The 27,146-nt window shown below is 35.8% G+C and overlaps 2 protein-coding genes and 1 long non-coding RNA gene across 11 annotated transcripts; 1 reads left to right on the top strand and 2 right to left on the bottom strand.

Annotated features, from left to right (window-relative positions):
• Positions 1–179: 179 nt before the first annotated feature.
• On the bottom strand, positions 180–11,799 carry LOC124447971 (solute carrier family 22 member 5-like). Of its 6 annotated transcripts, none has more exons than XM_046998972.1 (10): positions 11,711–11,799; positions 6,400–6,767; positions 5,090–5,320; positions 4,270–4,469; positions 2,074–2,313; positions 1,780–1,914; positions 1,350–1,435; positions 1,016–1,133; positions 833–905; positions 180–538 (listed from the first exon to the last, which is right to left on the bottom strand). In XM_046998972.1, exons 2-10 carry the CDS (start codon positions 6,721–6,723, stop codon positions 332–334), a joined length of 1,614 nt encoding a protein of 537 aa, XP_046854928.1. In that variant the 5' UTR covers positions 6,724–6,767; positions 11,711–11,799; the 3' UTR covers positions 180–331. The 6 variants fall into 6 exon arrangements, with proteins under 6 accessions (XP_046854928.1, XP_046854925.1, XP_046854926.1 ...); XM_046998969.1 differs by lacking the exon at positions 11,711–11,799 and adding an exon at positions 7,311–7,462; XM_046998970.1 differs by lacking the exon at positions 11,711–11,799 and adding an exon at positions 7,318–7,462.
• Positions 9,479–24,970, top strand: LOC124447976. Of its 4 annotated transcripts, XR_006948896.1 has the most exons (6): positions 9,482–9,843; positions 9,952–10,156; positions 10,638–10,798; positions 10,908–11,070; positions 11,161–11,308; positions 18,623–18,797. It is a non-coding gene; the product is annotated as an uncharacterized LOC124447976 (long non-coding RNA). The 4 variants fall into 4 exon arrangements; XR_006948898.1 differs by lacking the exon at positions 18,623–18,797 and adding an exon at positions 24,912–24,970 and having other exon boundaries at positions 9,479–9,843; positions 10,908–11,308; XR_006948897.1 differs by lacking the exon at positions 18,623–18,797 and adding an exon at positions 18,215–18,241 and having other exon boundaries at positions 9,479–9,843; positions 10,908–11,308.
• On the bottom strand, positions 20,004–26,667 carry LOC124447967 (anoctamin-4-like). The gene is made up of 6 exons (XM_046998962.1): positions 26,361–26,667; positions 24,966–25,421; positions 22,703–23,802; positions 22,114–22,241; positions 21,202–21,598; positions 20,004–20,396 (listed from the first exon to the last, which is right to left on the bottom strand). The coding sequence occupies exons 1-6, from the start codon at positions 26,550–26,552 to the stop codon at positions 20,171–20,173; spliced, it is 2,499 nt and encodes an 832-aa protein (XP_046854918.1). The 5' UTR covers positions 26,553–26,667; the 3' UTR covers positions 20,004–20,170.
• Positions 26,668–27,146: the final 479 nt, after the last annotated feature.

Raw genomic sequence — 27,146 nt, 5'->3', positions numbered from 1 at the left:
TTTTTTCTGCCCAAAACAAATCACTATATCGCAAAACATGGAAATATCACAGAAATGACTAGGTCCACTATTTTTCGGTTTTACCAAAATTTGAATTTGCCATTTCTTCTGTATCAAACGGCTTTGTAGCTTCCTTAAGCTGACTAAGAAGACATCTTAGCTACCAGAAAGCAAACCAATTGTGATCCATTTTTTATGACAATGTATACATTTGCCATGATGAATGGCACAAACTAGATATTATATCATGGCCTATTATCAGTTAAACTTACAGTTATATATTACCCCAAATAAATATAAATGTTCAACGTTATGGTAAACTATTGTTCTTTTATAAGGATGCGTCTTTTTTGTCTGAACTATCAACTGGATCATAATTTTTATCTTCCCAAAGCAAGACGTTTTCCTTGGCCTCTTCATCAATTGTGTCTGGTAGTTTCTTTCCTAATGTTTCCTTCAGAAGAAGGGAGCTTAGACTTGAAAAGAACGCAAAAGTACCAAAAATTATAAATGGAACAGATTTTCGACTCTTCTTTCCCTAAAAAACAAAAAAGGGATTCTTCAGAAACAAACGCATTAATTCGAGCTTGGATGTTGAAGCAGCTACGCCTTTTGACCAATAAAATGAAGTACATTTTGTAAATTTTTGAAGAGCAAGCAGCCTTTTTTCCGAATACATCATTCTTATTTTAACTAGCAATCAAATTTTTTTCCAATTTTATTTTTCTCCATTCAATTAACTTGTAAACAAACTTTCTTCCAAATTTATCTTTCTCAATTTTATTTTCACACGTAATACATAATTCAGTAATGTGAGAAGACAATGACGCACCAAGAGTAAGATTTGAGGAGCGATAACACCACCAAATCTGGCCCACGATGCGCATGCTCCAAGACCAACATTCCTGAAAATAAGGCTAAGTAGAAGTTCCTCTTCATTTTCCTTAAAATTAAAATTGGCGTCCCGATTTCTCCGTAGTGAGAATAATATTGCTAAAACAACACCATTTTTTACCTAATTTCAGTTGGAAATAATTCCGAAGTGTAAATAAAGACGACACTAAACGAACATGCTACACCAACTTTTCCAATGATTGCAAGTGCTGTAGTCAATTTCTGGAGCGAGTCATTGTCTGCAAAGGAACAAATCATCTTACTTTACATCAAGCTATGATCTTGGGATGTATGATTATAAACTTCAAAATGATGTTTATAAAAGGCAAACAACTTCTAAGCTTTTTGCTCATTAATAGGACATTCGGTCATTAAGTTTGCCGGTTACTGAAGAGTATATTTTTATAGACATTATAGAAAATTATGAGATATCCGCTCTTACTCTTAAAACATACCAGCTTCTTCCGAGAGCACTCCAGCAGCGATGTTTGTTAGAGATCCCAACAAAAGGTATGCAAACAATGGCTTTCGACGTCCGAACCTTCAACAAAGACTGAAACATTTATCATGTGGAAAATATATCTGCTTCCTAGGGGGGGAGAGATATTTTCGAGGTCGCAAACACACAAATTTTTGCACCTGCAAAAAACTTTAGCCCCCTCCACTCCAAAAAAAACCTATCCCAAGAAACTAAGAACGAACAAACACGAAGTTGTACAGCGTAAAGTAAAACTCAGAGATTTAAAATCAAAAACAATTTACAGGCAGCACGCACACTTCACCATACCCCCTAACCCCTTTGATTTCGAGCAACCCAAAGCAACACCTGAAAATGATTTTGTGAAAACAAACATATATCATTAATTATACCTTGGTTAATCATACCTTGCAGTAACAAATACGGTAAGAATGTATGCACCAAGTTCCAAGACACCACTAATAAAGAAATTCAGATATTTGTCTCCCGCTAAGCTGGAAATGTTCAGTGAAATACCATAGTAACCAACGGAAGAGGAAAACCTATATAAGAAAAATATATTTTAGTGATATAGTATTTTCTCATTTTCGAACTACTTGGAAGGAAACAGCTGAATTCTTCACTCTCACGTGACACTTTCTCGACCAATGAAACATTAGGAAAATGAACTTTGAAAATTGGCATGCAACAAATGTCCTTACCATATTAATGCCATGACAATGGATCGTTTTCTAAGCACTCGAAACCTAAAGAGATCGATGAATGTGTATTTTCGGCTCTCTGCTGTTTCACTTTCTTTTGACTTATTTTCTACAACAGTTTCGTCAAAAATGTCACGCGGAAACGGCAAACGATTGAATTTTGCGATTCTCCTGATAACCTGCTCTGCTTTGTCGAATCTCTTATGAACAATCAGCCATCGAAAAGACTCCGGCAACATCCTGAAAAACGAAAAAATTTTAAAATTCGTTAACTATGCATGGTTGGAATATGTATTGTACATACGTATTTGTAGTATATTGAAGTCAGGATTTTGCTTTCAAAATATACACTATCGATAATTCATGACCAAGTTAAACAGCACAAGATGTAAACACAACCAAAAAACTCTGTTGTATTTAAACGGGAATTTCTACTGGTGTAGCTGGACCGTATTGCTAGTTTTGCTATGTTCATTTTTCTGGGTTAACCAACTGGGAAAAAACAAATTTCTAAAGAAATAAATAATGATAATGTTGCGAAATTTACATGGCAGGACTAAAAATGGCAGGCTGGCTACGTCACAGGAGAACGTCCATCGAGAATGTACACACATTGGAATGTTCACGGAAAGAGTAAGTAATCTCACGCCCAACACGCAACTAAAGACTTATTTCACGCCATTCTCTAAACAGACAATCCCTATTCGTTACCAAAGAATAAAATACACATCCGACCTCCTATTCCTGGGTTGCAAGCTACGTCATAGTCGCCATGTTGAATGATTTTACAAAGGATTTTCCTTATTTACAATGCAAATTTCATCCAACATGGCGAGCATTCTATGGTTCTCTTACTCCATGGGGGATGGTTGCAACCCATCAATAGATATTTTTCGTTTGGGATTCGACATGCATTTCTGCTTCTGATGGGTAAATACATTAAAATTGTTCTTCTCTCATGAATCATGACAAAGGAAATCTGGACGTATTTTTCGCTAATTTTCGCCTCATTTACAGCACGTGTGACCTTCAAGTTGGAATATACAAATATTCCAGCACTAAAGAGCAATATGAATTTTGCAGGCTAACTTGGAATATTTCCATTGAACCCTCCCCCGCCTAACATTACAAACTATTGCTTCTATGTACACCAAATCACGGTTCCTAGGCTTTCCACTATGACGAGAGTTGACTACAACTAGTATAAGGTCAAATGTTCAAGTGACTGATATACTGGTAGGTGCTAAAATGTACAGGTAGGTGCTGAAATATACAGGTAGGTGCTGAAATATACAGGTAGGTGCTGAAATATACAGGTAGGTGCTGAAATATACAGGTAGGTGCTGAAATATACAGGTAGGTGCTAAAATGTACAGGTAGGTGCTGAAATATACAGGTAGGTGCTGAAATATACAGGTAGGTGCTAAAATTTACAGGTAGGTACTAAAATATACAGGTAGGTACTGAAATATACAGGTAGGTGCTGAAGTACAGGTAGGTACTGAAATATACAGATAGGTGCTAAAATTTACAGGTAGGTACTGAAATATACAGGTAGGTAAAGAAATATACAGGTAGGTGCAGAAATATACATGTAGGGGCAGAAATATACAGGTAGGTACTGAAATATACAGGTAGGTGCAGAAATATACAGGTAGGTGCAGAAATATACAGGTAGGTACTGAAATATACAGGTAGGTGCAGAAATATACAGGTAGGTGCAGAAATATACGGGTAGGGGCAGAAATATACAGGTAGGTTCTGAAATATACGGGTAGGCGCTGACATATACAGGTAGGTGTTGAAATATACAGGTAGGTACTGAAATATACAGGTAGGTACTGAGATATACAAGTAGGTGCTGAAATACATGGGGATTAAAAAAACAATAAATAGGGAAGTCGTAAAAACGTATGTGATTAATATTGATGAGAATAAAATAAATGGTTTGAACCCGGGAGTATCGTTACATGTTTGTAAATGTAGATCATCCAGGTTGGTATAGTCCTTCTCAGGACTATACCAACCTGGACGATCTACATTTACAAACATGTATTGATGAGAATGTTATGATTTATGGTAAGCGAACATAAACAAGGAAGGGAAACATCCCCTGTTCATGTCCGCTGACCAGCAAGCACAACATCCCCATTCCCGGCTCCCTTCCTCTTTAGTTCCACGGGATATCATTCCTACCATATTAATCCCGCTTGAAGTAGAGTTGTCGTGGTTATAAACAGTTGTATATATTTCCAATCTTGAAAGATATATGCAATCAGAGGTAGTACCATGACGCCACCAGCAGCCCAGAAGATCACCTGTATGGTGCCCATGTGACCGCGATATTTCAGAGCAAACAGTTCTATTATCGAGATGTAACATGATGCTTGAAGACCCTAAGGTATTTTAAAGGATATTAAGATGCAGTTTACAAATAATGGAGTGCAATATTCAAGATACCACGAATTCAAGTATTTTAATTTCTAAGATACTTAAAAGCACAAGCTACAAGGTATAGTTGGTGTGGACGAAAATATATTCACATATACGTGTTCTGTAGTTCAAAATTTGTTTGAAAATTTTGATAACACGACTTATAACATCATTACACAAATATACCCTCAAGTCAACACTTTAATAGTCAGTATTCGAAATTATTGCAGGAAATCCTAGTTAGTTTTTGTTTGGGGGCGGGGAGGGGGCTTAGTGGTGGCTTGAACACAGTCTGAAAAAAATGAAAGTTAAAAATTTTTTAGCAAAAGTTAATAGTTGTATGGTGAGAAAATGATGCCTCGCTCTTTTTACAGGCAAATTATACACCGGACTCGTATATAAGACAAATTAAAGTCCTCACAAATTGCCCCCCCCCCCCGCCAATGTTGAGGCACAAGTTACACTCCCTGCAGTATCGAACACTTTTTACTCTAGTTCAAAAACATACAATGTAGACCATACAGAACATATTAATTCATTTTATTAAAAAAAAAACACACCAAATTTCTTACAATCCCCATACCTGTAACAAAACTCCCAGTATAAAACGTAGAACAACAAAGGCAACATAGTTGTCAATTAAGAATAACAACAAACCAACGACGCTTGATGAAAACAGGCAAATTAGCAACACAGGTCGTCGTCCAAATTTATCCGAAAGCGTTCCAAAGACCAAGCCACCAAGCAAAACACCACAAAAATAAATGGTTGTCGCAAGATTCGCTTTGTAGGAATCATCGCACACTAAATCCCACTAAATAAATATTTGTTCATACGTTGTTTAGAAGAAGAGGAAAAAACTCTGCGTGCATTAAAAAAGACCTTAAAAAAGCTCCTTTCCCCCTTTTGAACCCGTTTAAAGCTTCTTGAGTGGAATGAACCGTATGACTATACAATAATGTTTTGGCCAATATAATTAATCAAACAGAAAACTAGCTAGGGCGAAGTTTGGAAAAAACATTGCCTTTTGACAAGTAATTTGAATCAAACAGTGGCGTGGCCAGCCGTCAGGTTTTGGTCCTGCTATCTAAATTTCAAAACATCTTATTCCTTTTTTCAGGAATCTTTGGTTTTCACAGTGAGTGAAGATAGAAAAATTTATAGAATAATTAGCACGACTAAATAAGCGGACTGGCTATGCTATAGTGTAGTCAACCGAGAAATGCTCCATATTCTTATTTCAATCCTCCATCTTAATGAACTCTCGTTCAATTTTGATTCATGTATAAAGTATCAATGCCAGCAATGTCATTTCCCAGATGAAAATCTTATGTAGTATTGTGCTTAGGATCCTAAAAGAATCGAATATTAGATCCTGTAAAGTCATAAGATTAATATAGTCTATATACTACATAATCTCTAGACCCTGAGATTGGACACAGTTCCTAAGATTGGATACGGATCCTGTGCAAATCCGTTTGCAGGATCCTACTTCTGTCAAAGGTGCCACAAAGATCCCCTTTTTAGGATCCCACATCAAAATCATGACAAGATTAAAGCTTAGAATTCTAATTTTTAGGATTTCACCATAAACATATAAATATTTCTTTAGGTTATCAAAAAATTTCCGGTACGCAGGTCCTGTTGGAAACAGTAGGATGCTACAGGATTTACTCAGGAATTTCAACAAGACTTGTATGGAATTTGGGCTATAGCCGCACAATGTTTATTTTACTTGTTCTTCAATGACCATATAAGGAAGTTGCAATGTGGCCATAAAGTGCTGGTGATTATAAAAATTAAATGAAACCCATCTGTGAACCTTTAACATTGACAAACACAGATTTTCATTAACTTACTCACTAACATCAAATTATAAACAGCATAGTTCACCTGAGAAATAATAGTTTTCACTCGTCCTTTTAAATCATAACTCCAGCCATTAGGACATGAACGTATTTCTTTTGATGTTTTGTTTACATACACATGACAACCATCCCACTTAGCTCTTCCACCAGGTTTGGATACTGGTGGAATGAGATTGGCCACCATGCTGGCATTACCAACATCACAATGGTGTTTGGTTTTTGCACCCATAAATGCCATACCCAAATGGTTCCAGGCGACAAAAAATGAATTGCAGCATAACATGAGATATAAGATGATTTGAAATCGGCCTGGACTACCGATTGCTCCTGCAAGTTTTTCGACAGCCATGTTTTTTTCAGTTTGGCTGCTTTTTCAATCTTTGTCTTTCTTAGCTATGAAAATATGATAGGACAACTCACATTATGATGCACTGTAGTTGATTTGAATACATCACCCAGGTTATGTAAGATATTTTTAGCTCTTCTTCTATAAAGTCACTACAAGTTCAATTCTAGATGCATTGGCATAACCTCCGTTCAAATTTCTTCATGCTATGTAAATTTCTCAACAACAGCATTGCTCCTTTCTTTAGAAATGTATTGTTTACATAGTGAGTGAACACCAAGCAAGTATTTACATAGCATGAACGAACTTGCGGCCTTGCTACATCTGTCAAGATGTACATGCACTTCATACATATATTATGAAGGGTATATGCTTTATATGTATTGAAAAATTTATTTCCAACATTCCGTTATTACTACATCAAAACTTTTTGGTTACAGTGAGCAGTGCTAATGCATTTGATCATGAAATTAATAACCGCGCAATCTGATCACTATGCGGTTGCGACATGGCGACATAGCGTCTCAGCCTTAAAGAGTTACTTTAATATATTTGAAACACCTAATAAACAATATTTTAATTCTACATACAGCTTACTGCCTATCTCCCCAAGTATTCGCACCTTACTTTCACTTTGCTCCGACAACCCAGCAGCTTGCTGTCAAAAACATGCAGTCAGCATGCTTTTTTACCAATTTGCCCTTAGCACAGAATATACACTATACAGAAGGGCCACTCTTGAATGATAACCGAAGCCAAAAATTGAAGCCAAAAAAATATTTGTCGTCATCATTTATGGCGCGCCAAGATGGACAATATTACCAAAATCGAAAATATTAACAACGAAACACATTATCGTATGTCGAAAATAATATACTGGCAACTTTTTCAATATTTCATAACTTGAAAAATAAATTTCGTTGTGTATATATATTTCAACATTTTCATAACTTGAAAAATAAATTTCGTTGTGTATATATAAACTATGGTAAACGAATTTTTGTTTTATTTTATATTTTTGCGTTTCGTTTTGCAAATATTGAAAAAGTTGCCAGTATATTATTTTCGACATACGATAATGTGTTTCGTTATAAATATTTTCGATTTTGGTAATATTGTCCATCTTGGCACGCCATAATCATTCGTCATTACACGTCAGGCTCTAGTCTCTCGTGTGTTCATTTTAATTTTTTTTAATCATTTGTCCCTTTGTAATGGTACAGTTCGGATCTTGATCAGAGCGTAAAAATAACGAAATTTTTGGATTGAAAAGGTTCACGGAAAGTGAATCAAAGTGATAAATCGAGAAGCAAGGTGAGGTGAACTTGGTCGATCTGCTGTTACGCTGCGGTTTTCCTTTAACACATATCAAAGTCTTTACGGTAAATGGTTTGAACCCGGAAGTATCGTTACTTGTTTGTAAATGTAGATCGTCCAGGTTGGTATAGTCCTGAGAAGGACTGTTTTTGTTGTTGTTGACTGACTTTTCGACAACCTTAGCGGTAGTCATCTTCAGAGTCAAAAAAATGACTATACCAACCTGGACGATCTACATTTACAAACATGCAAAGTCTTTAAGGATATTCAATTTTTGATATTGAGATGACAACCATTTAGTATTTCAAGCACTATCAAAATCGATGAAAAATACAATCGCTCTGTAAAAAGTAAAAATTCGAGTTATAGACTCAATATTTTTTATGAAACTGGATATTCAAGTTTCTTTTTTCTTCGGAAAAACAGATCTTAAAATCCACTGAAATGACAAAAAAAGACAAACACTGTCTGACACCGTTTGAAAATTTACCTTCCGACGAAAGAAAAATTTATGTTTGAATATTTTCTCGCCATATTTGCTATTGTATTGTCTTTTTAGCATACAGTGTAATTTTAAATTGGCTTTTCCTCGTTACAGGTTGTAAGTTACAACGAACTCACTGTAGTAAAGTGTCAGCTGTAAAAAATAACCTTTTGCGAAGAGTTGGCCTCGTGTGTTGTTTGTCGTGGAAGTTGTTTATATGTTTATGCAATTTGTATTCAAATTTATATTGGCCGTGTATGTTTGGCACTCAGGGGAATGAAACTGACGTACAAACCGCGTGAATATTCGACTCTCAAGCCGCGCAAGAGACTAGGACTTTGGCTTTAATTTTATATCTATAAAATGTATTGTCGTTATCATTCCAGATATATATATATAGAGAGTTCACTGGTCGGAGCCTTTGATATTTTTGGGGCCGTGCATGCTACTTCGCGCATCTCAGCCGCCATCTTCCTAGCCAGTCAATTTCTGACAAACAATATAAGGATTGTAAAGAGAAGTACAAATATTTGCCTGTATCTCTTCAATAAGGTCGTAGATTTGTTCCTAGCGAGAGTTCGACAAAATTTGAGGTATATTCTATGTCTTTGTTTTTTTACAACGTAATTAAACGTGTTGTAAAGCTCGAAATCTTACATTTCGTTCTGTGACTGTGACCGCTCCTCAGCTTTGTAAACTGCAGTCAATAGAATTTTTCTTATTTTGCCTCGTTAATGGCATTAAGTTTGAAATCTCTTGGAATTTTTTACTTACAGTGGTTTGGCACTTTGATGCAGTTTAGAAGTTCAAATGATCTGCATCATAATGTATTGAAAAAGCATTGAATCTTGACGGTCACTTTCATTTGATTCATCCGAGGTGTATGCGGGTTCATTTATTTTCCGTCTAAAAGTGAGTCACTTTTACGTACTTTTTTTTTTTTTTTGAACTTGGGGGCTGATAGATTACGATTTGCAAACTTGATGGCATAGTAAATCCTCGTTCTTAGAAAGAGTTTGAGGAGATAATCAATTGAAAAATGCGAGCACTGTTCAAATGGGATTGGAGCTTTTTGTAGCTGCTGAAGAATCTTTTTCAAAATACCTACACTTTTTGTATAAGTGAAGAATTCTGTGACAAATATGTCTTCAATTTTGGTGATATATTCATAAATGATACTTTTGGTGCAAGGAGACCGCCAAAGCTCTTGTCTGACTCATATGCCTTGAAGTAGCAAAGCAGATTTCTGCTATCATCAAGTTGGTCTGTGACCATAACTGACTCACATATGGAACACTTGTGCTTTTCAAAATATTTCTGGAGTAAGTATCCAACTACATAAGCAATTAGATTCTCTTTCATTAAATTCTCACCAACCTCCTTTTCCTTGTAATCCCTTGTCTCAACATCGTCAGTTTTTGTGTTTTTAGATGGAGAAATCAAAATAGGAATGCTTGAGTCAGCTTTGCAGAATTGTGCCAGTAAGTCATCAAAGTCATCATCACAGTTGCCTTGTGATGAATTTAAGAATGAACTAAAAAACAGCTTCCTGAAAGCACGGGTGAACTGGATGGAGGTCGGATTGTCGCTGTTGCCACCCTGCTGACGAATTGCTCCAGAAAAGTTCTCTATTGGGTCAGTATTTAATCTTCTTGTTAGAAGAAACTTAACCCCATAATTTTGGTGAAGGTTATCCCAAATCTGACAAATCGCATTTATGGTAATTAGCCATCCATTGATGCACTTTACTCTGCCTGTTACATCTTGGCTGCCATGAAAAATCTTGAGATTAGATGGGAAGTGAATAGCTTGCTCATAAAAGTTGAGGTGTGGAGAGGTATTGGTCAATGCACATTTTAAAGACTTTTGTGAATGTCCAGTTGAAACGTTCACAGAATCAAACAGAGAATCAGACTTCAAAAGGCATTCTGCAGTGCCCATAGCTGATGACGGCAGACATCCAACACTTACATATGTGCATATGGATGCTGCTACTGTGTGGCTTAAGACTTGGGTAGCATATTTCACCTTCATTTTTGCAAAGTTGTTTGGTGCAATGTGCTTATCAGTCAGTTTAGGTGCTGCTCTTATTGACAACTTTTTATCTTTATTGTAGAAATCCACAATATCCTGCCACTTGGCTGTGAACTGGCTGAACTTGAAAGTGTATTTCATCAAATTATTTCTAACACATTTGATCAGATGTGGTGGATCAAACATAAAATAAATCTTTCTTTGATTGTGCATAAACCAAGGACTCTCTGGACTGATGTTCAGGTGCTTTGAAAATTGCTCCCCAAATCAGACATTACTACAACAACATTCAACCCAATTCCTTCAACTTTGTCAATTGCATCCTTTATCAGCTCTTCCATTTCTTTTGTAGGACATCCTCCATTTACCAATACATAATCAAGTGGTTGCTTCCATTTTCCCGAAATGCTTCTGAGCAAGAGGACAAGTGCTGAATTTGCCAGTTTATTCGTTCTTGTGCCACTTCCATAATCTTCATAGCCAATTATTTTGTCATTGGCTATATCATAGAATAAGTTGGTTTTGAGAGATATCTCGTCCATACACAAATTACATAATTTCTCATTTTCTCTCATATTGTCCACTTTTTTCTTTATGATATTTAGTGCTCCCTGACATATTCCAGTTGCAGCTGGCATCTTAGAGATGTATCTGCGCAATGATGTTTTGGAAGGAAGAATGAATAATTTCGAGAGCAACGATAGGCTCTTCCACTAGCATGATACAAGGACACAGCAATGGACTTCATCTGTGGTGAGTATCGTCTCCCTTTCTTTTTTCTTTCACAAAGCTTATCTCACGTGTTTACATCGCATACAAATTGTTTCTGAAAACCATGTTTTTGATATGAATAGTAAATCCTTCACAGTTTCTTTTACAAAAATTATTTTCTCGCGTCTCTGGTATGTGATATGTCGTTCACTCAACCGATAAATCAACATTCACGATTGTATCAATTTGATATGTACTTATTGGCATTTATTCGACACATGTTATGTTCGGTAATTTTCGACCAAAGAGGCAAGCTCGTTTGTCTTTTCCCATAGCATACTGATTACAAATAATGTTGAAGCTTTTTACAAGAGAATTCTTAGAACATTGAAAGTGCCCAGAGCAAACATTTCGGATTTAATTCGTAAATTAAACAAGACTTACCTGTAAGTTCATGTTTGATTGGAATTCTACTAGTCATCAGTCAGGAACGAAGAAGCGCGCGCGCATTGCTTGTCGATCAGTTTTTCAACGAGAGCAGTTGCAGAAATTAAGGAATCGAAGGAGTCACGGAAGGGATGGGTAGTTCAGGGCATGTGACTCCTTCGTTCCTGACTGATGATTAGTAGAATTCCAATCAAACATCAACTTACAGGTAAGTCTCGTTTAATTTAAGAATTCTACAACGTCATCAGTGACGTCACATGAGATTTCAAAGTTCTGCGGCTGCGAGATGGGAATTGATATGTGAGATGCAATGTCATCAAAGTACCCCACTTTAGGTGTATTTAACAGAACCTCATAAAAGTTAACTTATGGTAAAATTTTGTTAGTAGCAGGCAAAGATTCATTGTTTTCTGTACTGTCTCGTACCACTTTACCAAAAGTGTCTGTATCAACATATTTTTCATAGTAGTTTGCAAACGTGGTAGCATTTGACCATCCGGCTGATAGCAAGATTTGTCTCAAGTTTAGTCCAGCTGTTTTAGCATATGAAGTTGAGGCAGCCCGAGTACTGAAGTAGGTAGTATTTTTGAGGAAAGTGCAGATCTTGCCGTGTTTATGGCACAGTATCCTAGTCCAGATTTGTACATTTCAGTTAGGAATTCAATGGCATTCGCCGTTCCAGGGCTGTATAACGATAATCCCTTACATCGACAAAACTCCTGCCAGCGTAATAGGTAGGTGCGGTATTGTTTTGTAGTACCTTTTCTCCATGATGATATGATAATGTCTTGAGCGGCCCGTGAAAGATTTTGGTTTCTTAGCTTTTCCCTGATAAAAGGCAGAAAATCTGGGGGAGTTTCTTGAAAAGGTGTGTACTTGTGTTGGATGGCTGGGTAGTATGAGGAGACTTGGTGCACGTAATGCTTTTAGTTCTATTAGTGGCTTCTCTAGCATTGTAAGAACTATAGGATACCAGGGTGGAGTTGGCCATTTTGGCATCACACAAATGCCTCGCGCTTTGTCGTTCCTTATTTTCTGTAGAACGTTGGCTATGATACTGAAAGGTGGAAAAGCATAAAATGAATGTTCTGACAAGTTATGCTAAAAGCATCTACAAATAAAGCTTCCGGATCTGGTCTGTAAAAAACGTATTTGTTGAATTGTTTGTTGATTCTTGATGCAAATAAATCAATGTCCGTCATAAATTCGAGCTGTTTACAAGCATCATGCAGATATTTTTATCAAGCATCCATTCAGAGGCATGTTCATTTTGTCTAGATGCAAAATCAGCAATTAAGTTATTTTTTCCAGGAATGTGTGCCACACTGACCCATAGTTCCCGGGCAATACACCATTCTCATAATTGTTTTGTCAGATTGTTGCTACGTTCAAAGTGGCTAGTTCCCTTATTGTTTATGATGCTCACTGCTGAAGTATTGTCATACATAAGACGAATGTGTGCATTGCGTTGGGAATGGGCAAATGTTTGTAGTCCTAGGTAGGAGGCAAACAACTCTAAGTAATTTATGTGTTCTTTTGTCTCTAGGTGTGACCATAGGCCTCCTGTGCTAATGCCTTGCGATTCTGCCCCCAATCTTTGTTTGAAGCGTTTGTCGTAATAGTAAGCCACGGTTCCCCATGAGAAATGGGTTTAATAGCATTCATCACATTATTCGACCACCAATGTAGATCGGCAAAGGCTTCAGCAGAAACCATCATATATGTATCGAAGTTTCCCTTACTTAGAGTTAGTGCAGATGTTTTGTCCCTATCTAAATTTCTGTAGTTTAAGGGTCCATGTAACACACCAGGAAAGCTTGATACTAGTTTAACCACTATTTTAGCCGTGTCTCTAATTTTTACTCCCCATTTCACTTTCTCAATAAATTTTATACAATCTGTTTTTATTGCCGAGGCCTTTTCTTTTGTTAATTTCACAATCATTGTGACGGAGTTAATTTCAAATCTAGTGTTATTAATTTCCGGAAAGGGATAAATATCGATTTATCTGGATGCACTAGGAACACTAATTGGGTAAATAATGTCACTGTATCTATCACATTGTTCTGACATGCATCGTAAGTTTTTCATTGTAAATAGAAATCATCCAGATGTCCCGAGATGATGTGCCCTTTTGAGTGTAATGTAGCTAAGGGGTTTTAGAGTTTTTGTTAACATCCGTAGTCCACTAGATAAGCCGTTGGGCAAGCACGCAAATTGATATAAAACACCCTTCCAATGGAATCTCCGGTATTTCCTGTCAGTGTATTTTATGGGGATTGAATACTAGGCGTCTTTGACATCAATACAACACATGTGGCAGTTTTGTTCTACAAGCTTAGTGATCGTAGTTAGTGAGTCCATTTTGAAATGGAAATAAGACACAAAAGTATTAAAAACTTTAAGATCTAGTATGACCATATGTGTGCGTCTTTTTTACTTTAGTGAAAATATTAGAGAGAATTTCATCTGGTTCGTGTTGTACAGTTTTTATTATATATTTTAGCAATCATTCTATCAATCTCAGTTTTTATTTGTAACAATTCAATTTCATTGAAGTTTGTTGGGCGAAAGTGATGTTGGTAAGGCGTTTCCGACAGATCGATTGGCATCCTTTTACATTAGATAAGATCTCTTTGTCGGATGTAATATCGGTCCATGCGGAAAAGTGATTTGTTATTCTGTCCGCTTTGTAGCTCTCACATAAAGTAATTAAGAGGTTTTTTAAATTTGGAACAAAATTTTCCCATTTGCTTACCGATGTATTTTTCATATGTTGTAATTGGTGAATTATTTCTTGAGTGTTTGTCGTTTCACATTTTTCTTTGGAAAGTATGACTTCCCGCGCTTGTGAAAATCCAAATTCGCTCCACCTTCATAATTTGACCTTAGTTTGCCAAGAGCAAGTTTTTTCTGCCTCCTTTTCTCGACAATGGTTTGCAAAATGTGGTTTGATATAATTTCGTGTGGACTCCGAGTCGTCAAATATTTCAGCTAGCTGTTGAAGTGTATCATTGGTTGAACTCGCATTTGTTTCTGTTTTATCATTGTCAATAAGCTCAGAGATATTGCCATCGCCAAGTTCATCAGCGCAAACGCTTATTTGTCATTTTCATTCGAGTTGTTTTCATGTGTAGTATCTTTAACTGATTTGTAAGATTTTGATTTTCTGTTTTTCTTCTGACGGATATCATCTTCACTGTCCGTCGAAGAAGAGTTTGATCGGCTCCATTTTTGTCGCCTATTATGGTTTTCCTCAACGTCGGGTTTTTGAGTTGAGTTTGCATCATCCCTTGTTTGATGATGCTGCCACATGATACATATCATTGATTTCAGTTCAGCTAGCTCTTCAGTAATAGTTTGAGTATCAGGCTGTTGTTTGCCCGCTGATATGTCTTCTATGTAATTAGATGTTTCTTCAATGTTAGTCATACCTGCTAGATGGCAAATGTTGAAATATGGAGAATTTTAAAATATGGTTATACTCACGGTTCGTTACCTGTCGTCTTGTTCCTCTCTGATCAACGAGCACGCAGTGCACTGATCGACAAGCGACGCGCACGCGCTTCTCATGTGACTCCGTAGTGACGTGACTGATGAAGTTTTACAATTGTATTTCCTGCTCATAGTTTGACTTCGTTTGACATGTATTTTGAGTTAATGTTTATAGTAATTTCGGTATGTTTTAAATCCACATAGGTAATGTCAGATATCATATGTTATTATGTATCAAAAGAGAGAAAGATGAAATAGCTTTTTGTCTTTAAATTAACACAAAAACACAGAGAACAGTGACCAGAGTGAAACGAGCAATTGATAGACAATGCGTCGCACTTTTAATTGATTGACTTCATGTGAAACTATAACTTTAAGATTAGCTACTGCATTTAGGACTCGTATGACACATTTATTTGCTTTCTCCTCTACATTTTATTCACCAAAAATGTGAAAGCACCATGACCAGAGTCACAGAGTGTACATACCTAAACCAAATTCAAATACGTTGCTTCAAGCTCACGGATTTTCGACCAAGCAAAATGCACTTCATGTTTGCGATGGTTAGCAATTATTTTAAATTTTCATTCCTGTCAGTATAAAAAAAGGACATTACTGCACCATTATAGCGTAAACGAAGCAAATTTTGGAAATCATCGTTTTTATGCTACATCCAGTTCAGTCATAAAGGTCAATGATTTGAAAATCGGTCAGACGTTCTTCTACTTTTTGCAGTATAACATAACATGCACGCGTGCGTGCGTGGCTACCCACAAAAAAGTACTTGTTCTTAAAATTATTTTTATGCAAAGTCTTTAAATTAGCATTTCGAAAACACGGACGCTGATTGGCTGAAGTTTCGAAAAACATGTGTTTCCATAACGTCTACAGAAACACGGGAGTTTCAGTTTCGTGAAAGTCTCATAGTTTCCGGTTTACACGGGAATTTAAAAGCTATTTAAAAATATAAACCATGTGTCATTGAACTCGAAAAATTTATTTATTTGATATTGTTTTGAAAAACTATTTTTTATAAAGGAAATAGAATATACTTGCATAAAGAGCAGAGACTTTGTCCATTAAAGATCCATATTTCACTTGCAACTAAATCACTCTCAATCCCCCCAACCCAAACACTATCCCTAGTTCTCACTCTAACCAAATTTTAACCATATACCCAAAAATATGTTGAATTTATCATGCAGTTATCTAGCTTAGATCACTGTAAGTTTCAATAACATTATAACTATACCTTATTTAATAAAAACGACAAGTTTTTTAAAAATAAACATGTTTCAACATCTTATGATGCCATTTTCAGTATCATAAGGAATACTATGTATGTGATGAATATATATAAGAGTAATATGATACTGTGATACAATTTATACACTTATTAATAGATTATTATATTACAATGAATTTTGGTTAGAATTAATCATGAAAGTATTTACAGGCTGAATATAGTGTTAAAACGAAAAACTTGAGCGTTGAGATTAGGGTTAATTTTGTTAATATGAAGTGCTTCTTTGATTTTGAGTGTGAATGTAATATCTGCAGTGTTGATGATTTTAAAGCAAGAGGGTGAATAGTTAGTTTTGCATGAAGGTGATTTTAAAAGGTGTCGAAAGACATGTGAGTTTTTGTCAGTTGTGGTATGTTCCCTGATTCTGGTGGATAAGTGATGGGAAGTTTCGCCAATGTATGGGAATTACATCACGCACAATTGAATTGATATACCACCATAGATTTAATAGAATCAGCGATAGGATCTTTGAATGACATGTTTATTTTAAAAAAACTTGTCGTTTTTATTAAATGCTCAATATCAATAGTGCTTTTACGCAGTTACGGTAACTATACCTTAATTATGATGTTAGATTAAAAGAATATCAAAATTCTCACCATGATCATCCAGAAATCTGTTTCTGGTTCATAGAAAACCTATCTCGTTTTCTATGTATGAAGTGATTCACAAGGCTTGTCAAGAGTGAAATGCCTACCAAGTTTCATATTGCATTAAAATATGAACAAAATAGACAACACAAAAGTTTTGAACAACATTCAAAAAACATGTTGTGAAAACCCTCTTTCAACCGTTTTATTTATATGACACTAAACCATATTTTGAGGGGAGGTGCAAGTACATGTACAAGTTATAAAATTGCTTTGAAAACCCCTAAAAGTTTTTGCATTTCCCTTGAAAATCAATGCGCTTCCTTTGAATTGAAAATAAATTTGATCCAAGGCCAAACAACATGCAGCAAAATCCAAATCTAAATTATAATTTACTACTGAAATAAAGATATTTCTGTGATGGGGCGAATGAGATTTAAAAAACAATAAAATTCATGCTTTGAAAACACCTTAACATTTATTGCATCTCTCTTACGCGTAAGGGAGCTATCATTTCTGCGGGGGCAGTAAATATGTTCCCCAACTCACAAAAAGTTCCCCCACATTTTTGCCCAACTAACATTTGAAATTTGTGCAACTCTTCAATCTTCAAATATTCTTGTGGGGAAGCTGCCCACTGGTCCCTTGTCCTGTATACCTATGGAATGGGGGCTAAAGTATAAGGAGGTGTGGCCAAATTTTTTTACTAGATTTGTTCTGACAAGCTTAGACTGTGCAAACTGTTATTTATAGTTTCAAAGTTCAAAACAGAGCGAAATTCTTAAGCTCATCTACCAAATCATGAATTCGGAATGAAATTCATTTAATTTCACAATCAAAAGTACAAGTTTTTAACAAAAACCAGTGGTAACTCCAAGTTGTCAAGGATAATCTAATTTGGGTCATGGTAATCCGCACAGTTTACTGTTAAATGAAGTATTGCACACGAAAACACATAAACAATTACATACTGTGTAAATTTCACAATGGCTTCGCATAGTCCAACATTGCGAATCTGCTTTTCAATATCCTCCTCAGGTGGAAGGTAAAGAAGAATCTTCTCTTTTTCCTAAGTAAATATTTTTGTATATTGTCTTTGTATATTTCTAGGTTCAAACAACTTGACAAACTTTTGAATTTGACATTATGCCTTTGAATTTTTCTTTTTGTCTTTTGGTAAAAATATCAGTGAACTTTTCTTGCGCAAACATTTCAAGGTAGGAACATAATTTGGCACATTATTGAACAAAGTAGTTTTTATCTTGATTTTGAACCTGTTTACTAGAACAAACAATTCATTTACAGAAACACCCGATGGCATTTATAAAAATTTTAGCATGAAGCAAACCTTTGCACACCATCATCATGATTGTTCATAATCTGTCAAATTGTCCAGACTAGCTGTTTAATACAGGTATTTTTTATTGTACGACATGTAACCAAGAGTTCATTAGTTAATCCTGCAATGCATTTGATTTCAATATAGCTCTGTTCTTAATATTTGCTTCATATTTTCAGAAAAATACCGTGAAAAATCCTCCATTTCTTGAAGATAAACTCAGTTGAAACAGGAAGTTTTAAGATATGCATATCTCGATAAGAATTGGTTGCTTTGTCTAGTCTAGGAAGCGATTAAGTAAAGAACAAATAAGACTGGATAAACAAAACTTAAATTATAACTTAGAAGTAAAAACTTTCACAAAATAAATACCATCACACTTCAAGTATTGACTTAAAACAAAACACTGAACACTTTAAATAGTAAACAATCTTACGTTGCTTACCGGTGTCATGAAATGTTTCCTTTTCTAGCATTACTTCAACATCCGTATACCAAACAAGTTTGCAGCATGTTTTAAAGATAAAATTTCTAAAAGTTTTTGTTCTTGGCATTGATATTTTATATAATCGCAATTGTGGTTGGCAAATCCGGGTGGGCGAAAAAAATTATATTTCATGAGCCCGCGTCTTTCCGCTGACTTTGACAACCAAAATCCGCCATGTTTTTGACCACGCGGCCGCGCGCTAATAATTTATAGTAATTTGGTTGACATTTCCCCTCCAGGTCTTATAGAACTCAATGGATATATCCCCAGTATAGTGCTAGTCGGGAGTCTAGAACTAATTTCAAAAATTCGAAAATGGCTACAAAATTATTGAAGGAAGAGAAGCCTACCCAGCTCCGTTCTACCTCGAACGTTGACCTCATAACTTGCTGTTTCGAAACTTTAAAAATCAACGTTTCGTCTTGTACGGTCCTATTTCATCCTTTTCAAAGATAGCTGAGTGAGGTTTTTAGTTTTCGGTTTTTCCTTTTCTTTGAGTGAAAAGCGATTTTTTACATAGATCTCATTACCAAATTATGCATTTTTATAGAAATTCTCCACTGAGCTCTTTTATTTAAGATTCAGGATGCTATTTTGTCTGAAATTTGAATTAAAGTCGATCCTCACTTTGATCTTCACTTACAGCAAAAGATTATCACAACTTTCCGTGCTTGTTTATTTATGCTAACGCTTGTGTTTATAGAACGTTGACCTTACTCTGGAAAATATGTCTGCAAATGCCAAATAACACGCAAATTTGGGGTTTATTGCCTAAAGCTATTCTTAAACTACAGAACTACGTAGATAGTTGGAAATAGTTGGGGACACCGGGGATAGTTGAAAATTAATTTTTGCGTTTTTTGTGGGGACTTCAGAAAATGACTAATATATTTTTTAATTGTAAAAAAAATATTCTTGAAAATTTTGCCTCTTGCCGGTGCAACCGCTTTTAGTATTTAAGTGAATCTCTACGTATATTCTTAATACAAGTCTTTGTAGATTGGATTTTTTATATGAATGAATGCGCTATATATTCCAGTGCAAGATCAGAATACTAGAAATGTCTACGGCAATATGAGTATGCAACTTCTAATAGTCTCATGCTATTCCTGCTACAAGTCTATGTAGATTGAATGCGCTTAACAATACAGTTTTCAATGAATAAATGTCATTACATCCAAGTACCATGCATCAAATTAAATGTTTAAATGTATGTTTTTTCTCGTGCACCCTTTCTGCCTCATCTATCCTTGGGTTGCTCGAGTTTTTCTTCAGCAATATGCTCCTCGCGTTTCTTCTTGAGGAGAAGATTGCTAGGCATGTTGGGAATGGCGTATGCAAGAAGGCCTTTGAACACCGACATCGTGAACTGAAAGAAAAATATGAATACGAAGCGACCGGCCATTACTTCCGAATGTTGTGCTGTGTAGTGGTCCGCGTTGCCAAAAGTTCTGTAACCAGTGTATCTGCAATGTTTAAAATAGATACCAAATAATTATTAGCTATAAAAATCAACACAATTTGCATATTCATTTTGTATGAAAGCCAAAATCAAATCTGTGTCTCTCAGTCAAGGGGAACTCGTTAAAGCAATTTATTACCCAAAAATAAACTAGAACCTTGTGTACTAGATATATTATGACTTCACCAAAATTCTATATTTACGAATGGGTTAAGTCACCTTCTTGAACGGTGGCAAACTGACGATATTTACGAAAAATATCTGCTTTTCCAGAGTTTATATAAAGTTACAAAGTCCATAGTCTAGATTTGTTTTTTAAAAAGTTTGATAGGACTAGTTTTTTATACTTCCTTTGAACTTGTTTTTTATTTTGTGTTTTGCTTTTGGCTTCCTTTGAAAATGGTGTCCTTGCCTCACCTTGACAGATTAGAGGGTTGGGTTCTAAGTCATTGATAACCAAGAAGTTGTGAGAAATGAGAAGCAAAAATTCTGATAAAATAATTGCTGAACTGCCTAGAGACGCACGCATTTAAGGAACGCCAATCCCATTAAACATTTTTGTTACGACATTGCATTTGTCCGAATGGACTGTTTTGAACATTAGACATCATTTTCACATTAACCTTTTACGTCTCAAGTATTTTGGTCCTTTAAGTTTCGAATTGTTTACTTAATATTGCCATACGGCAACGCTGGGTGACAAAGGGCTAAAAAATGCCAATGAGCTTTCATTCAGCCGACAAAAGGCATAAAAACACATGAACAATTCTTGAAGAGTGCTTTGGTCTGATGATAATGAGAATACTGACCTACAGTAATCCGGAATAGAGATATTTCCAACTTTACATTGCTTCCGCGGTTTCGACTCATTGTTCCATAAGGTGGTGTTGTAATATGACAGACTGTTGTTCAAATAGCCGTCGAGTGATTTGTCAGGGCTGTAACTGTATTTATATACCATCTTTGGGATGAAGTCGGAGGTAAACGCTATTACAAATGCATTTACAAGAACAAAGAATGCAGAAAGGGCTTCGAGGATCGGGTACCAGGCGCCAATATCCTCAGCCATCTTCGGAAATGGTCGTTGCTGGTTGCGAATGAATTTGATGGCGTCAAAACGGATTTTCATAATGCCATTTATGAATGCAAAAAACGGAGCCAATGGGAATGCAGCAACAAACATCATAACAAAACCGAGCTGTAAGACTACAAAGGAAGGTGAGAAGATGGTGTCAAATTAGGATTGTGCACTGAGCTGAATTTATAACCGGAAAGATATCTTCTGGTAATGCCTGCCTGTACTTGAACGAAGCCAAATTTTACCTGGAAGTAATTCCCCTATTTATGCATTGTAGTAAAGTCCCGTATTATACCTGACTGCCCCAATTGCCGGGAGTGGGAAGATATGAACTGGTTAAATGGCTGCTTTCAAATTTGAAGGAGAGAGTCTTCAAGCTATGTCGAGTCCATGATATTATATATAATGAAAATGCTCTTCCAGGCATACTTGCCTTGGTTGAGCGAATATTCGGATTTAGCCAGTTTTTTTATGATGAAAGTCACTACAGTATAAAATATCTAGTGGGGATATTGGAAAAATTTATAGAGATTAAAACATGACACCATCAAATAATATATTGGACAAAACCTTTGAACGACAAAAGAAAAATTTTCACGGTTGTAACACAGTAGCAATGTAAGCGAGATCTTTTGATACCTACCAACTTGCAAGTACTCCCAGAACAATGTTCCTTCCGAAGCAGTAAGAAAATAATCTTGTTCCCATTGTGGTAAATGTGGTATGCTTTCTTTTTGCGTGTTACGTTCACTCCACAACTTCCTCAAATAGCTAGAACAAAGCCAAAAGTTTTATTTTAACATTTTTTATATAATATAAGTTTAATGAAGTGTAAATTGATGCAGTGGCGGACCTAAGGTAGGTCAAAATGAGTTACTGCACTTATATTTCTAAGTACCTTGGAAGCAAATCAACTGATAAAATAACATTCTTTAGAAATTCAAAACCAATAGTGTTTTTCTGAAAGTACTTTGAATTTAAAAGTGAGCAGCAATGATATATTTTGACAAACGCTAGATCTGCTACTGGATTGATGTAAATATAAGCCATTAGCAAAATAGAGCTGCATGTGAAAAATAAATTTCACAGTTATCAAGAGCAAATCACCTAAAAATGTGGAACAGCAGGGAACTGTTGTTTTATACCTCGCAATCTGGGTCTCAGTCAATAAGTAATTAATATATGTGTTATGTGTGTAAAAATGGCTTCAATGACTTTAATGAAACACTTACAGTATTATTACTTCAGTAACGTTGCTAATGATTTGCTGTCCCACCATAATTATAAACAATTGTATGCATAACTCTACCAAGCATCCTTGTGGTCCGCACGTGTCTAGACGCCAGTCTTTCACACCAAAAGGTCGGAAGTAATGTCCGGGAGTGCCCACAAACAGGTTGATCTTGAAGAAAGCAATGTAGAACAGAGAAGAGTACACGTTCACAAATTGGTAGATGTACATTTTCACCGTGTAGCTGTCGTCCCAGTCCGTCTGAGTACGCGGATTCTGCCAGTTTGTAAGCCAATATGCAACGTACTGATACAAAAACTTGAGGATATTAATGAAGATGAGATTAAGGACAGCCGCCGTCATGGACGTGAGGACTTTGGCGTTTTTGCGAATACTTTCATCTGAATTCTTTGCAGCAGACGCATAAACAGCCGTTCGATATAGAACAACACCGATCACAACAGATATAACTAGAGTAATCATGAAAGTAACGATGCTGATAACACCTGCGTACTTCCTGAAGATAGTCGTCCTCGGTGTGTACGGCTCCATACGATTAGTGACCGGGTTTTCACAAAGTGTTGTAACGACCGCCGCATACTCTGGTCTGACTTGTTCCTCCACCTTTTCAAAATCAGACGTATGCCATTTATAAGAAAGGGTCACCTGTAGACGTTTCCAAAGCTCTACAAAGAGCGTTGACCATATAGACATAATAAAGGCAAAGGCAATGGTGAAGTTGTTGTCGAAGAAATGCGCTACGCGCATATACGTACAGGAATCTTTTAGAGACCAGTAACAACATTGTTTATCGCAAAGTGGACACATTACGTAATCGGTCTGGTCACTGTCACAAACATCCTTCACAGGAGGGAAGCTGTAAGAGTCGCCAACTCCGTAAAGGAACGCTATGAAGCCAAGGAAGGCAACAGGTGCTAACATTGTGCAATAGAAACCAAGCCAGGCAAAGTACAGTGCAATAGATGTTCCAAGGTAATCTTTAATCGAGTCAAGCGGCTGATACTTGTACCATTTTCTAAAGCGAGCCCACTCCCATCGCAATCGCTGGCGTTGATTTTCTGGCTTACCACCTTCTGGGACCTAAAATTAAGCAAGGAGAAATGTTAAAAGAATTTGGAACTTTGGATAACATGCATAAGCATCGTCAAAATCAATGAAAAGTGAACAGTTTGCTATTTTTCTTACAAAAGCAAAATAATGTTTTTATAATGTTTTATTTTGATTTCTCAAATTCACAAACGCGTGCGACGCTCAAACACAGCAATATTTATTGAAAAAAGACAGAAGTTTTCATTAGCAGTTTTAAGAAATAAATCAGAGATCTACATTTTCAACGATTTCATTCATGTCAATAGGAAATAGTTTCTTTATCATTAAGCATATAGATTTTAATTTTTGTTGTTTTCTTAGGCGATGGGCCTGGTGACGAGAATCTCTGCTTAACATACAAATCCAAGCGAACACTAAACCGCTTCTTGACAGTGTTTGATTAATACAGGTTTGATTGCATAAAAAACATCGGTTAAAATACGATTTACTTTAAGGGCAGGATCACGAAAGACGGCAAATATTTGAATTCTTTGCCATGGTATCATTTGTTTTCTTTGCTAATATATCAAATACGCCACAATCCATTCATGTAAATGATGTAGTTGATGTAGTTTATTAAACTATTAATGCATGACGAGAAATGACCATTAAAAACTTTTCGAATTATTTCTACAGAAAAAGTGCACACGATCTTTAAGCAACAATCTCATTTCTCAATTTTCAATGATAGAAATACAACACTATTACAGCTTGTTCATAGCTTGTTTCATTTCTGGTATTTTTACCCAATGGGTGAAGCGGCAAGGAGATGCGTGCCAAAGAGAAAACGAAGTTTTAGTTGTTAAAAATTTTCGCTCATTATTCGTTCTACAGATCTCATCAAACAATACACCTACGCGGAGTCTTAAATTTGTAGGGCATATTTTGAAGAAGATTTACTATAACAGTGTTTTTCTGTATAATAAAAGCTACATAATCAATGCATGAGTTTTCCTATGTGCGTCACTTCCGGTGCAGAGTCAACTACTTCTAGGCCCAAAAAGCCCATGAAAATAAATTTCAATCCATCAAGTCTATTGAAAATGTTCTTAAAATCAAGTTATCTATTTAAAGAAGTTATTTCCCTGAACCTCGTTTAGGCATTTGAAAAAATTGAAGCAATAAAGACTGTAAACAATGAATACAACGCTAACCTCACACGGTCCGTCGTGCAATGGATAAATTCCCTTGAACGCGTTGGTGAACTTCAAATTAGCAATACCGACAGCCTTGTTCAAGTCCTCCGAGGCCTCGAATGGCGTCTGTCCCATGATTCTTTCAACCATGCGGACACGGTCGGTGGAAGTAAAGAATGTATCATGGTTATCAATGCCCACAAACTCGGCCTCATGCTCCTTTGTAAAGTACGCCGTGAAATAAATAACGTCGTCTGGTGTAATATGTCTTTCGTATTCTAAAGGATTTGCATTGTTGAATTTTGCCACAAACTGCTCGCCAAACACGGTTTCAAGTGTCGATGGAATTTTTATGTCCGATTTTTGCAAGGGCATGCGCAGAAACATCTCTTCGGCCATTTTGGTCAATACGTCCCAAGGTGCATGAATCTTGACAAAAAACGTCTTTGGCTTCTTGTTGTTGTCATTTGTGTCCTGTTAACGGGAAAAATTTGCTAATCATAAGCCTAGATATGAAAAATACATAAATACTTTTAAAAAAATACTTTAAATTTCTAAAGAAGTGCAGGTAATAATTTAAATAAATAATGCCAATGATCTAAAATTTACATAGCACGAACAAACATGCGGGCTGGCTAGCCCACTGGGTCTGGAGGTGATTATACTTTCTTTAAACTTATGAAAATTTAATTTGATATCATTGAAATAATATAAAATAAAAAATATACTTTATAAAATACAAAACAACAGTGACTTCAATTTGTAATTTTATTGCTAATTATATAATTTTGTAATTCTTGTCGTTTAGTAAATTTTGTAATTTAGTACCTTTTGTACTTTAGTAATTTTGAAAATTGGTAAGTGAAAACGACGACATTTCAGTAGCTATTTACAATTTAGTTGATAGCTTTCTGCTCTGAAGAATTTTTTTTCAATCTTATATATCTTGACAAGAATGCAAATTTCAGGCAAGTGAAGCACATGATGAAAGCACTGGTTTGGGCGTGCGCAAGACGTCATGTAAGCATATGGTTTTGGGCAATCTTGGCGTAAGTTTTAACCACGCATTGCAGACACTTTTAAACATTTATTAACTTATTATATTTATCTTTCCCCTTAAACAGGGGAAAGGTCAAAGTCGTTGTTTAAGACCTTATTTACATTACTATCGTTTATAGATATAAAAGTACAACAAACTGTCATACAATTAACAAGTAAGCTTAAAAGATTGACTTAGAGGACTCTACAGAAGATTGTTTTAGAAGACTAAATATCCCTTTAATTTTTAATAAACAGCAGGATAAGCTAGACATAAATATTGTTTAGAATTTTGATATTAAAACATCGAGCAAAATCATCGATAAAAATCATTCATGCAATGAAAGAGACTTCAATATTGAATTGGCAGCAAACCTCAGCGTTTTTCTTTATTTTTAATTGGTCAATCTCAATGAGAAGACCTTTAGCCTTCAAACCGTCGATGTAGAATTCGCGGATTTTGTTTTTCTTATCTTCTTCTTTTATTTCATCCTCATCTTTCAGAGTGGATGGGTCTGGAATCTCGTATACCATAATCATATCGACCATACTGTGTCCATCTCGCATTTTGTTCTTCGATACCTCGTTGTCCACAGAAGTATGAAAACACAAATATATTATATATTGTTCCCTCTTTTTCCCATAGATTCAAAACATTCTTATGTAATTTGTAACTATACACCGTAATTAATACCCTAACTTCGGTCATCTAATTTGTAACTACAAGGTTAAATAGTTGGAATGTTATAAAACAAAAAGAATGATAACACAACGCTATAACCAACATCTACAAACAATAATGACCTTATCTAACAACATTTGAATAATTAACCTTTCGCTCCTCTTCCTTGTAAACAAGACAAGTCTACTTAAAACTAGAGCCTTATACGCTACGGATTCATTCTTTTCCAGTGGAAAGCGGGATGCTTTCACTGAAGGGCAATGATGTATTGTCTAACATTAACACCGGATTATGTTACTGTTCATTTAATATGGAATTCGAGCTTTGTCCATATGAACTGTTTAGCATGCTCCCAAACAAAAATGAGCAGGAATGTTCAGTTGGTTAATCTATGATAAACCTTTCACCTTTTAACTCAGCTATACCGGTCACAAGTCCGGGACTTGTAGCGTATAAAGGCCGATCTCCACTTCGACCGT

The sequence above is a fragment of the Xenia sp. Carnegie-2017 genome, unplaced genomic scaffold (assembly GCF_021976095.1).
Source record: "Xenia sp. Carnegie-2017 unplaced genomic scaffold, XeniaSp_v1 HiC_scaffold_23, whole genome shotgun sequence".
NCBI classification, from domain to species: Eukaryota; Metazoa; Cnidaria; class Anthozoa; order Malacalcyonacea; family Xeniidae; genus Xenia; species Xenia sp. Carnegie-2017.
This window is presented reverse-complemented; position numbering and strand designations above follow the sequence as displayed.

Bases quoted from the DNA above. Each gene is read 5' to 3' on its own strand.
- LOC124447971 (XM_046998972.1), bottom strand. From the start codon at position 6,723: ATGGCTGTCGAAAAACTTGCAGGAGCAATCGGTAGTCCAGGCCGATTT. The intron at 2,314-4,269 runs GTAGGAATGATA...TTCGTTTTTCAG, and splicing joins CTTCAAGCGGGATTAATATG to GATGTTGCCGGAGTCTTTTC. The intron at 1,436-1,779 runs GTATGATTAACC...TCTTTGTTGAAG, and splicing joins ACCGTATTTGTTACTGCAAG to GTTCGGACGTCGAAAGCCAT.
- LOC124447967 (XM_046998962.1), bottom strand. From the start codon at position 26,552: ATGCGAGATGGACACAGTATGGTCGATATGATTATGGTATACGAGATT. The intron at 23,803-24,965 runs GTTAGCGTTGTA...GCTTAATTTTAG, and splicing joins TGCACGACGGACCGTGTGAG to GTCCCAGAAGGTGGTAAGCC. The intron at 20,397-21,201 runs GTCAGTATTCTC...TAAACATTGCAG, and splicing joins TCTATTCCGGATTACTGTAG to ATACACTGGTTACAGAACTT.